This window comes from Physeter macrocephalus, chromosome 6, assembly GCF_002837175.3.
Source record: "Physeter macrocephalus isolate SW-GA chromosome 6, ASM283717v5, whole genome shotgun sequence".
Classification (NCBI taxonomy): Eukaryota; Metazoa; Chordata; class Mammalia; order Artiodactyla; family Physeteridae; genus Physeter; species Physeter macrocephalus.
Genome location: NC_041219.1, coordinates 78,756,578 through 78,769,024, shown reverse-complemented (window position 1 = coordinate 78,769,024; position 12,447 = coordinate 78,756,578). Strand labels below are relative to the sequence as shown.

At 39.6% G+C, this 12,447-nt stretch overlaps 1 protein-coding gene across 15 annotated transcripts in view; it reads right to left on the bottom strand.

Annotated features, from left to right (window-relative positions):
• Nucleotides 1-12,447, bottom strand: part of FGD4 (FYVE, RhoGEF and PH domain containing 4) — a 209,972-nt gene that overhangs the window by 78,946 nt on the left and 118,579 nt on the right. For 2 of the 15 annotated variants that reach the window (XM_028491183.2, XM_055085560.1), the window contains exon 1: nucleotides 10,431-11,863. The exons of 12 other annotated variants lie outside the window; for them this stretch is intronic. In XM_028491183.2, coding sequence (XP_028346984.1) covers nucleotides 10,431-10,458 — 28 coding nt within the window. In that variant the 5' untranslated portion in view covers nucleotides 10,459-11,863. Of the gene's footprint in view, nucleotides 1-10,430; nucleotides 11,864-12,447 lie in introns of those variants that run through there. One more of the 15 variants, XM_007117366.3, reaches the window with a different exon arrangement.

The following is a 12,447-nucleotide window of genomic DNA, read 5'->3' as shown; positions in this document are numbered from 1 at the left end:
GGCTGGGCCCGTGAGCCATGGCCGCTGAGCCTGCGCGTCCGGAGCCTGTGCTCCGCGGCAGGAGAGGCCACAGCAGTGGGAGGCCCGCGTACCGCAAAAAAAAAAAAAAAAAAAAAAAAAAAAAAAAAAAAAAAAAGCAGCCTTGAAGGTAGGTAACTGTAGATATTCATTATTTTTAAAGGTCCCACTGCTGTATGATAAAATAAAATATGTAAAAAGGCAACTGTTACTATTCTATTGTACCTAAGGTATATGCAACAACATATGTAATGAGATAAGATAAATGCAGCCTCTAAAAACACAAAAATCATTTGTTTTTAAACTAGAAATATTTTATTTTCCTGAAACATGCTCCATAATTTTATTGAAATTTTTGCTACTCAAAAGTAGTGAAAAGGGTAGTAAAATTTCTAAAGAATGCTACTGTGACTAAAGAATGCTATTGTGACTGATCCTTTCAAAGGTAAAATCTATTAGATGAACTGAAACACATCTCACTGTCATAATTCCAGTTTTGAGTAGGAGCTCACAGATGAGGCCCACAGCCATAGTACCTGTTATGTATTAATATATGTATGTATAGCAGACTATGTATATCACTACAATTCAACCATGGGTTCTAGGGGTCTGAATCCCTGCTCCCCACTTTCAGAGTGACCATTCATTAGGTGCCATGAATCCCCGCATAGAAAGTGTTGAAAGTGCACATTCCACGATGCCTTCTGGGTTGGTGCTGGGCCTGGTTGGTCAGTGTGTTTTGCTGTGCCTTGGCATGGTGTTATTTTAGGTAGAGACCAAACTTCCTCTGCACAGCCCTGCGTGGGGAAGGGAGCTGGTGGCAGCTCTTCCACCCCCAACCATACACAGATGGAGGTTCCCCTTTTGGCTATAGTTAACTAAGAATGTTGGTCAAGATTACGGAAAAGTTCTTGCCATTTAAAGCACAAAAAGTTACTCTATGTCTGCAGCCATGACAAGGGGGAGGTGGGAGTAAAGAGAAACCACAATCAATTACATGCTCCTCCTCTGCCTGCTTGCAAAGGGCGGTTCTAGTTGACACCATCTGAGCTGCAGAGGTTCACAGCCTGCTGTGTTTTACCCGATAAACTGATGCCAATTTATAATAAAACCCATTACTTGGTTCCTTCTTTTTTATAACCAAGTGGAAGAAACTGGGCCCTAGATTTATCAAAAGAACCTGCATCACTGCTGTACTGACAATGAGAAATATCCCTGAGAAGCTGCCCATCCATGTAATCAAGTAAGTGCTGTTTTGAAGTCGTCACACTTTTGGCCAGAACCTAAGGTTCATAACAGATTTAAGTTTTGAAATCTATGAAGATACATACTATAAAAGACCTCTAAGGGCTTCCCTGGTGGCGCAGTGGTTGAGAGTCCGCCTGCCGATGCAGGGGACACGGGTTCGTGCCCCGGTCCGGGAGGATCCCACATGCTGCAGAGCAGCTGGGCCCGTGCGCCACAACTACTGAGCCCGTGTACTGCAATACTGAAGCCTGCATGCCTAGAGCCTGTGCTCCACAACAGGAGAGGCCACCGCAATGAAAGGTCCGCGCACCGCAACGAAGAGTAGCCCCCACTCGCCGCAACTAGAGAAAGCCCACGGGCAGCAACAAAGACCCACTCAGTCAAAAATAAATAAATAAATAAATTTATTAAAAAAATTAAAAAAAGGACATCACTGGCCTTTAATTTGGAGAGTGGCAAGCAGATACAACTGTTCCTTTGTTCTGTGACTTCCCTGTGGGTTTAAACCCCAAGATCAGGCAAAACACTTCATTTCATAAGAAGCTTGACTTCTTCCTAAGGACTTAAAACCCACATACAACAGGGTATTACGACAGGCTGTGCTCCCTGAAAAAAACAATTTTTCAAAATAGGCTTTTCTTAACTGATTTGTTTTCTAGACATCAAGAGGAGTTTGTATAAATGCAGTGCAATGCATAGCTTCAGACAGGGATGCACTGATGCTAAGATGTCCTTCAGTAACACACACACACAAATATCTATCCTGAATGTCACAAAAAAATTAACCATCATAACTTGGGATTTCACAGTGCTTTAAAACATACACAATATACAACCAATATGCTTGCAAATGCTAGTACTGTTCTTACTACTAGTAGTAATAATGGTAGTAATAAAATCGAATGATATTGTTTATTCTGAGCCAAGTATGAGGTATGTGAAGTACTTTATATGCATTATTTCATTTGTTCCTCTCAAGAATCCTATGATAGGATAAAGTAAGGTAGGCATTTTAATGTCCATTATAAAGATGAGTCAACTGAGGTGGTGTTAAATGACTAGGCTGGTGTTAGATGTCATAGCTACATATAGTTTGTAAGTACCTTTGGGGCTGGGACCCTAGCTCATAATCCTTTGGCTTTCACTCAGCAGGTAACAAAGTGATCACATCTCTGTTATAGTATAGCTATCTGCCATGACTCTGTGCCTCTATTTCAGCAAATACTATGCAGCCAGGAGCTTCCAAATATCCAAGACTTAAAAAAAAAATCATACGAGATTAAAAAAGAAGTCTGAGATAAGAATGGGAATCTTATCTGGAGTCACTAAACAGCGTCCCAGACTTCCTTGCCTCTTCCCAGCTTTGAACCTCCTCCTCACTTGCTCTTCAGTTCTTCCAATTTCTGATCTCTTTGCTCTAGGATAAGTCTCTCCATTACAGACTCTTAGACATTCCCTCCGGAAACCAACGGGCATAGTCCCTCAGGTTCACTCCATGCTAGTCTAGTCCTACTTAGCTCTTGGCTACACGGCTGTCGCTTCTGCTAGACCTGACCCGGACCTCTTCAAGGAGAGGTCAGAAAGACCCCATGAGGTACTTTCACATGTCATACCATGTTTCACCTTCAGCATCCATAAAAGGTATGTAGGACAGATCTCTGCATATTATAGTTGAAGAAAGTAAGGTTGGTAAATAGTGGTAAATCCAAGAGTAACACCAGGTTTTTGATTCCAAGGTCAGTGCTCTTTCCACTACAACTGATGGCCCTGTTGTCAGGCTTGTTCGTATTTTGCACTGGAAATGAGCTCACGATCTGGGGCTGTATTTCCAGTATTTCTGGGGCTGTGAGGACTCATCAGTATTTGCTCTGCTTGGCCAAAGACTCCACTCACCACATACACTATAGTGATCTTAAATCCAAATGAATTGTTTTGAGAAACTAAACATACTCTTTAAATTGTTAATGACCCCCTAGTTGTCACAAAACCAAGTTTAAGAAATATTTTGAGCTTTTAAATAAAGTCTTAGAATCTACTCTAAGAAATTAGGATAATAATAAATGTCCTCAGGAAATCAGGTCTCCATTCCTTTAAAAAATTCTACTAAACCCAGCAATTACAACCTGCCACAGACCTCAAAGAACTAAAGTGCATTTCTTCTTCATAGCTGGAATATGTGCCAACTTTTCTCCTACCCGAAGACTGGTTATAAGGGTAGGCTGGAGATAAAAGAAAAAAAGTTAAGAGTTGCATGTATGCATTAATTCAAAAAAACTTAAGAGTTGCATGTATGCATTAATTCAATAAGCATTTATTTAGCACCTTGCTATATTGTACCATATGGGGAATATAGCCAATATCTTATAACTATAAATGGAGTATAATCTTTAAAAACTGCGAATCACTGTACTGTACACCTATAACTTATATAATATTGTACTTCAACTATACTTCAATTAAAATGAAGGAAATGAAAAAAAATATTTAGCACCTTGCAAGAATCAGTTAACAGAATCAGTGCCAGGCACTGTATAGGATCAGTAAGATCTTCAACCTGCTCTCAAGTAGGAAGATTAAAATGCCCTTCAATCAGGGAACTGCAAACTACAGCCTGTGAGTCCCTCAGAGATCTACAATCCACAGTTCACAGGCCAAATCTGGTCCACCACTTATTTTTGTTAATGAAGTTTTATTGGAATACAGCCACATTCGTTCTTGTACATACTACATATGTTTTTCGCTTGGTTGGCAGTTAAGTAGTTACAACAGAAATCATATGGCCCACAAAGCCTAAAATATTTATCACCTGGCCCTTTACAGAAAAGGTTTGTAGACCCTGACCTAAATAATCAAGGCAACAAACCATGGATTAGTACTATAAATGATACAATGTTATCATACTATTATTATAGCACTATGTTATAATACATTTGTACTTTAATTTTCCAGAATCAATCTTGGCTCTGTCCCCAGCTAGCAATGTGACCTTGGGCAAGGAAAACCCTCTAGGTTTCAGGGAACTCACTGGCAGCATCACAGCACAACTGATACAGCACAGCTGGGGTTACAGATGACTCTGGGATGTATGTGGTAAATTAACAATGTTATAGGGTATAATCTTTAGTTTGTTATTGGTCTAAATCCCACATGCCTAGCATCCTAGTTATTCTTTTGCCTTCCACACATTTTTCACAAGAATTATCTTCCCCAGTTATCTACTGCATGTGAACAAATAAGCCAACAGGTCATGCTTCTTGGTCAGTGCTGCTCAAACCATGAATCACCTGTGGAGCTTTAAAAAAGAAAACTATAATACCTGGGCTGAAACCCAAGCCAATGAAATCACTATCTCTAGGGAGTGGGACCCAGGTATCAGTGTATTTTAAAGCTTCCCAGGGGATTCCAATGTGCAGTTGAGATTGAGAACCACCATTCCTGGTATCCTGGTAACAGGCTTGGATCAAATTAGTATTTTCAGTAGAAGCTATATAAGATAGATTTCATAATTTTAAGCTGTTAAACTAAAGTTCCACCGAATTTATATCACAAAATGGGGATTCCATGAAGACTCTGAAATTTTAATAGAAATGATTTAGGGTTGCAGCATTAATTGACTCCTGTTTAAGTCATAGCCAATAATTATATGCTGAGCGTGAGGCCCTCTTCAACATCTGGTTGATAAAGATTATCTGATTTTAGAATCTACTACTGAAAAAAAATAGACATCCCCTGGTTTATATGAAAAGCTACTAATTAGGAACCTTGAGAATTCAAAACAGAGATTATTTCTAGCCGATGGAGAGTATAGCAAGCTTTGCTTTCAAAGAGGAGACTTCTGAAAACAATAAAATTAAAAATTTTATTGACTTCATAAACTCTGAAAGAAATAAAAACAGATGTAAGAAATGAACTTGAAGGGCAAAAGATAGTTTTTCTCCTAACAGCTATAGCCAACTCATTTATTCAAGACGTCTGGTTTATAAATTAACCAGAATCTTGGCTTTTCCTCTTCCTTTTTCCCACTGCCAAACTATTTTCCATTTATTCACAGTAAATTTATCTGTAGGTCCGGAGAGACGAAAATCAAACTGGCCAAAATGTTTCATAAGGTTTGACAAGGATGTTGTTAAAACCAAATAGAATTGTTTTTCATAATGTCAATCACAGCAACCAAGAATGGACTACTATTTCTCTTCACAAAGGGAAAAATACACCCTTTTCATAAGCAATCCTTCCTGACCTAGCTCGATTTTCATTAATTTTGCATCTGCTTTTCTGGTTTATTTTTCTGAACTTGATTTCTCTAAACCTGGTTCCCAATGGCCAAAACATTCTAGCTTAACGCTCTCTATAAACTTAAGTTCTATGAGCTTCTGCCTACTTCACGTTGCCTACTTAACATTACTGGCTGACTTCTGCTTCTCAGCCTACTTTGTTTTGCAGTTATTGACACTGTTCATTCATTTTTCAAACCTAACTTTGGCTTCATGGTAGTAATGGATAAAATGAACTCAACCAAGTAGGAAAATCTCCTTAGGGCCAGCCAGTCCTTCAACCTGAACTATTTCAAATGCACCAATCCTATCACTGTAGTCCAAGGCCGCGATTAGCCAGGCCTGGGAAGGAAGGCTATGTTTATCTGGGAAGTGCATTCCCCCCCTTCCCCACCCCCTCACCAGGAGAAAACAGGGTGGATTAGGAAAACTAGAGGTTGAAAGGTCAAAATTTCGACATGATTATTTATTTACTTTGTGACCATGAGAAAGTTACTGAAGTTCCTCATAAATTAGAGAAATTTTTACTGCTCTAGTATCATTGCTTAGGCACAGGTCACAGGTAGATGCAGACCTTGATTATTGGCAGTTTAAAAAAATCTGACAAGGTAGGTGGTTTTAGAAAAAGGGCTTGGTAACAATCTCTAATCTATCCCAACTCTCCTTTTTATTTTGATACTCTTTTAAGACAAACATTAATATAAATCTCATTTTACTAAAATTTAATATTCAACAGCTTACATAGATATTTGCTTTCCTTACTCATTGCTGTGTAATCAGACCAGCAGGCCTCATATTTTTCCCCTGGCTACATTTCTAGACCAGGAGCACAATAGCATTTGTGTTTAGCTTCTAACAGTGTAGGGGATTGTTTCAAGTCATGCAAAACTTAAAAAGCAAATACTGATCTAGCTTATCATTTATTTCCTATATATATTTTTTGGCTGACAGAGGAAGGAAATTAGGAAGAAAAATAATCCAATTTATCAAATATAACCATTTTTCTAATTCTGAATTTTAAAACTGCATTACATAACTCATGTTTAGTTATGTCTAACATGACTGCTCCTACAAAGAAAAAGTTTGTTTTATTCACTGAATGATGAAACCAATTTTATTACTCCCTTGCTTAAAATCCTTTAATGGGACTGCAAGATCTGTAGGAAAAACTCTAATTTCCATACAGGACACTTTACCATCAGACAGAAGCCTGTAAATGCTTCATATCTATCTTCTCACAGCCATGCACCCCTAATGCTCTAGCCACATTCTGATCTTGGCAGTTCCTGTAACACATTACACTGTTTTCATGCCCGTATGTTTTTGCATATGTTGGTTCCCTTAGCTCAGTAGGGTATCTTTAAACACATTAATCTAGTTCCAATGTCACCTTTTTGAGGAAATTTCCTTGAGTCAAATAAACAGTCAGTTGCTCCTCTTTTTCTGTTCTCCAAACACGCATTTTGTACCTATACTATGACATCTGTCATGCAGTCACTGCTTTTACTGGTTTCCTACCCTTCCAAATCAAGTTTTACAAGAACTGTTAAAGAGGAAACATTTCTAGATTGTTACATTTTATTCTGTGTCCTTTCTTTTCCTATCATCCTCATAACAGGAAAGTTTCAAAGAATTAAATGTCTTAAACACAGGAGGGAAGAAAAAAGAAAAACAAAAAAGGGAGGGAGTATACCCTTAGACCAGAACAAAATATCTTAAATATTTTCTCTTCATCTTGCCACAATTTTCTCCATGCAAACTATTCCCCAAATTTCTTGGTCTCCCACTCCGAAACGTATTCCATCTACTTCCTCTCTCAACAGAACCCCGTAATACAAAACCAATTATGGAGCCCTCCACAGGCTGCATTTTCATTACCCATGCCCAGCCCACCCCCAAAACTTTGTCTCAGTTCTTTACAACTGGGATCAACTTGGCCTCTCAGACTTCATGGACAGATCAGAATGAGCAGGGAGCACATTGAGGTCAGAGAGTTAACAGGGTAGACACTGGCATCAGGCCAGGCAGGGCCTTGCACGCCACTGAGAGGACACAGGCTTTTCCTCTGAGAGACATGGGAATCCACTGAAAGGTTCTGAACAGAGGAGAGACAATTTCTGTTTTCCATTTTTAAAGGAGCACTCAGGCTGCTGGGTGGAGAACAGACTTCAAGAGGTCAAAGGTGGATAGGAAGGTACAGGAATAATCCAAGGAAAAGTTGAGTGTGAACTGAACCAGGGTAGTAGCAATGGAGGCATTAAGACATGGTCAGTTTGATATCTTTCAAAGCAGGACTGATTGACAGATTGGATTGGCAGACTGGTAAGAGAAAAAAGATTCAGCAAGACTAAGGTTTTTGGTCGGAGCATAAGAAATAACAGTTGCTATATTATGACATGGAGACGACCAGGCTACAGTGGCTTAGTGGTTTTTTTAAGAGGAGAAAGAGAGGTTTTCTCCAGTCCAGGTTTTAATATAACCATCATGTAGAATGACCAGCTTCCATGACTAACATTATTTTTCTTATCAGAGGCACTTTCCTTTGGTCTGCTTCAATATATGACCGACCAACTACAGACCCTGGGTCAATTAGCAGAGGAAAAACCCTTAGAAGGATCTGATCTAAACAGGGCTTAACAGGGACTGTGGGAGGGAACAAGTTTGAGAACATATTTAAAGGAGGGTGAAGACCTTTAAAAATACATTTCAGACCAATAAAAATGAGTTTCCTATTTTACATATAAGAAACAGCACAGAGAGTAAAGATGACTACCAGAGGGTAGATCAGAAAGGTGATCTACCTTTCTGATGGTAGGGATGGATAAGCCTATAAGCACCTAGGAAAAGGACTTTTTATTTTTTGAATGAATGGTATATTCCAGTGTCTAAGGGAAACTAAGTTTAAATCTTAATATTGAATTAGAATTTAATTTACCTATAGTTTGGATGAATATCAAATGAAGACCATGTTATCATCCCTGCAAAGACTGAAGAATACTTCCCATTGAGTCATTCCTCACCTTCCATTTTCCTCTTCAATTTTCATGTGAGTTTGCCTACAAGCATAAGTTGTTTTTTTTTTTTTTGCGGTACGCGGGCCTCCCTCTGCTGTGGCCTCTCCCGTTGCGGAGCACAGGCGCCGGACGCGCAGGCCCAGCGGCCATGGCTCACGGGCCCAGCCGCTCCGCGGCATGTGGGATCCTCCCGGACCGGGGCGCGAACCCGGTTCCCCTGCATCGGCAGGCGGACGCGCAACCACTGCGCCACCAGGGAAGCCAAGCATAAGTTTTAAAAAGGAAAGTTTCTTCAAGTCATAAAAAAAGATAAAGTGTTTACAAATAATATGTACACTAAATGCACATATTTACAAATTTTCTTGGACAACTTAAGAGCAATAAAGTAACCCAGTAGTGTGGGCAGGAAGTGCTACATTACTGTCTTTTCAGTTTAAAAACACTAAAAGGAACTTCTAAAGCCTACATTATTGTGGTGGCCACTCACTATGGGGAGGTGTCCATTAGAGCAGAAAATTCGAGTAGCACTTCTCTCTCCATTTGAGGCTGCCTTTTCGGGAAGGAATACTACTCCTCTCCAATCATCCCTAACTATTTAAAGGTGGAATGAGAAGGGACAGAAGTTGTTCTAGGGAAAGAGAGAACTCACTAACGGAGAGTGAGTTCATCCCTTTTGCAGCTTTTTAAAAAAGTTTCATATTTAGAGTGTGACGGTAAACCACACAACACACAAACCTTGGGGAGATCACACAAACCTTGAACTTAGAACCCCTGCAAAGGAACTGAGACTTCTTCCTAGATAATGGAGGGAGCCAAGGCAGACATGGGCTGGGCTACTCAATCTCTAGCAACTACTGGAACCTGGGAACAGAGCCAGTCAAGTCTGTCTAGCTGCGGGAGGGAGCCTCAGCTTCCCAGCTGCAGTACTGTGACAGGCCCCGCCCCTGGGCTTCCAAGCTCAGTGCAAACTCCCATCCCCCCCTCTGCTGCCCCCCAGGCGAAAAGAAGGAAACAGTGACACCACAAGGAAGAGAATCTTGGTAACTATGAAGACTTGCCTGTTCTAAGGTTCAGTTCACTTTATTTAATTAACAGTGTAGACAGCAGGGTAGACATTCCTCAGGAAGGTTAATATCCACGCACAAACAATGGGAAAATAGCATCACAAAATGAACCCATTTCAGTTAAAAAAAATATTTTTAGCAGAAATTTCCTGTCACATGATTACATTTCTACCACACAGTATTTCATGCCTCTTTGAAAGAATCAACTTCTCATTAATACACTCTCTAGAATATTGGAGGAAAAAAACGGTGTCTTAACACCACTAACAACAACAACAAAAAATCCATGCCTGTCTCTACAATGTTATCTTACATTGAAAAACAAGTAATATTCACTCTTCTGAACTTTGCTGAAACAAGAAGACTGGGATGGTGGGGATGTGTGTGTGTGTTCGCTTGAACAGAACAGTATTCCATGCAGTAGTACTAGAAAAGGATTAGTGGTAAACATTTCTTAGCTTTGTTCACACCAGAAATGGAAGAAAAAACTTTTGCTTTCTTTGTCTGTGTTCTCCCGTCAGTGACTAACTTTTCAAACTTCTAATGTTATTAAGAATGAGTCAGAGAATCAGAACTATTAAATTTGTATTTCGCTAAACCCAGAAACAGCCTCCTGGAAGAGGCAGAAACCATGAATACACTACATATTTTAACATTAAAGTTGAAAAATAATGTGAACCTTATTCTTAACTTAAAACCAAACTCTGCAACTTTCATGTCCCTCAGCATGTTGTTATAAATTGACCCACAGAAACCGGGTGAAAAAAACAAAACAAAAAGAGAAAGATATACCAGAAAATGAAACTACTTACCTTGATCAGTGGACATGATTTCACACATACTGATAATTAGTCTACTTTGGTTTGATAAGAAAATATTTGGCTTTACTCTTTAAAAGTTCATGAGATAAAATCTCACTCCTGGCTCTAAAGCCTCTCACAGCTTGGAGACCCACAGGTTAGCCGGGAGCTCTGATGGTGCACTGCTTACTTCAGGACCTTCTTAGACCTTAACTGCTCAAAGACAACCTCATGCATAATATGCCACACCTCCCCAGAGGACGGCTGCTGTGAGACCAACTTTATGAGGATGGAGAGAAAATAAACAACAACGGAGGCCCATGGAAGCAACAAATGCACTAGAAATACATTTGGGAATAGGACAGTTTATAAACTAATTCCTTAATGATTAGTAATGCTCTAAAAAAGCCAACGTGAAAACAGTTTGTTTCCACTTGAACTGGGTCCATACTCTGGACCAAAGAGGTTACAGATTCAAGGATCACAGGCTTAAGATGTTAAAACATCATTTTAAATTATCTCAAATGCTTTTTGTGCCACTTAATACTTTCCATTTTAGCATAGTTCATTGATCTTAGTGCAGAGTGAATAAATACTACTCATAAATTTCCTAAAGAAGTCAAGTTTTATGTTATTTCAGAGCACTGTTTACAATCACAATCAAGTAATGGGCTATAGACATCACACTCACAGTTGAAAGTAGCCTCTCCAAACCCCTCCTCAGTGTGTCCAGATGCAATGGTTCTCACATACCAGATCATCTGGATGGCATTTTAAAACACACACTGCCTGGTCCCATCCCAGGCAGTTGAATTCAACATCCCAGGAGTTGAATTCAACCAATCTGTGATACAGCCCCAGAAACTGCACTTCTCACAAGCTCCCAGGTGATGCTGACACTGCTGGTCTGGGACTGCACTTCAGGGACCACTCAAGATACAGTATGAGGGACTATGTATTCATATTCAGATAAGACACAGGAACATCCATCTGCTTATCAGGAAATGGACCTATCACCTTAATTCTTAATAAAATAAATTTGCATACTAGGCATGAATAGATTTTAATCTAAAAAGAATAGACAATTATAACATGTAGAAAAGGAGTCAAAGAAAGATAAGAAACCTGAATTGTCCTTTATGTCCATCAGGAACTCCACCAGTGTTTAAAATTCACTGTGACAGGAAAACTATTTAAATTTGATTCCAAAGACCACTTAGCCTTGGCAAATTTCAGTACCAAAAAAAGTAGAATGTTTCCCTGTCATAAAAATGCACAAATTCTGTGCTTCCTGAATTTTGATAGCAATGTTTTTAATCTCAGGTTTGCTTTCCAAACAAATACCTTTTCCTTTTTTTTTAAACATCTTTATTAGAGTATAATTGCTTAACATTGTTGTCTTAGTTGCTGCTGTATACCAAAGTGAATTAGCTATACGAAAACATATATCCCCAAATCCTCTCCCTCTTGCATCTCCCTCCCACCCTCCCTATACCACCCCTCTAGGTGGTCACAAAGCACCCAGCTGATCTCTCTGTGCTATGCGGCTGCTTCCCACTAGCTATCTATTTTACATTTGGTAGTGTATATATGTCCATGCCACTCTCTCACTTCGTCCCAGCTTACCCTTCTCCCTCCCCGTGTCCCCAAGTCCATTCTCTATGTCTGCGTCATTATTCCTGTCCTGCCCCTAGGTTCTTCAGAACCATTTTTTTTTTTTAAGATTCCATATATATGGGTTAGCATACGGTATTTGTTTTTCTCTTTCTGACTTACTTCACTCTGTATGACAGACTCTGGGTCCATCCACCTCAATACAAATAACTCAATTTTGTTTATCTTTATGGCTGAGTAATATTCCACTGTATATATGTGCCACATCTTCTTTATCCATTCATCTGTCGATGGACACTTAGGCTGCTTCCATGTCCTGGCTATTGTAAATAGTGCTGTAATGAACACTGTGGTACATATCTCTCTTTTTTTTTTTTTTTGCAGTACGCGGGCCTCTCACCGTTGTGGCCTCTCC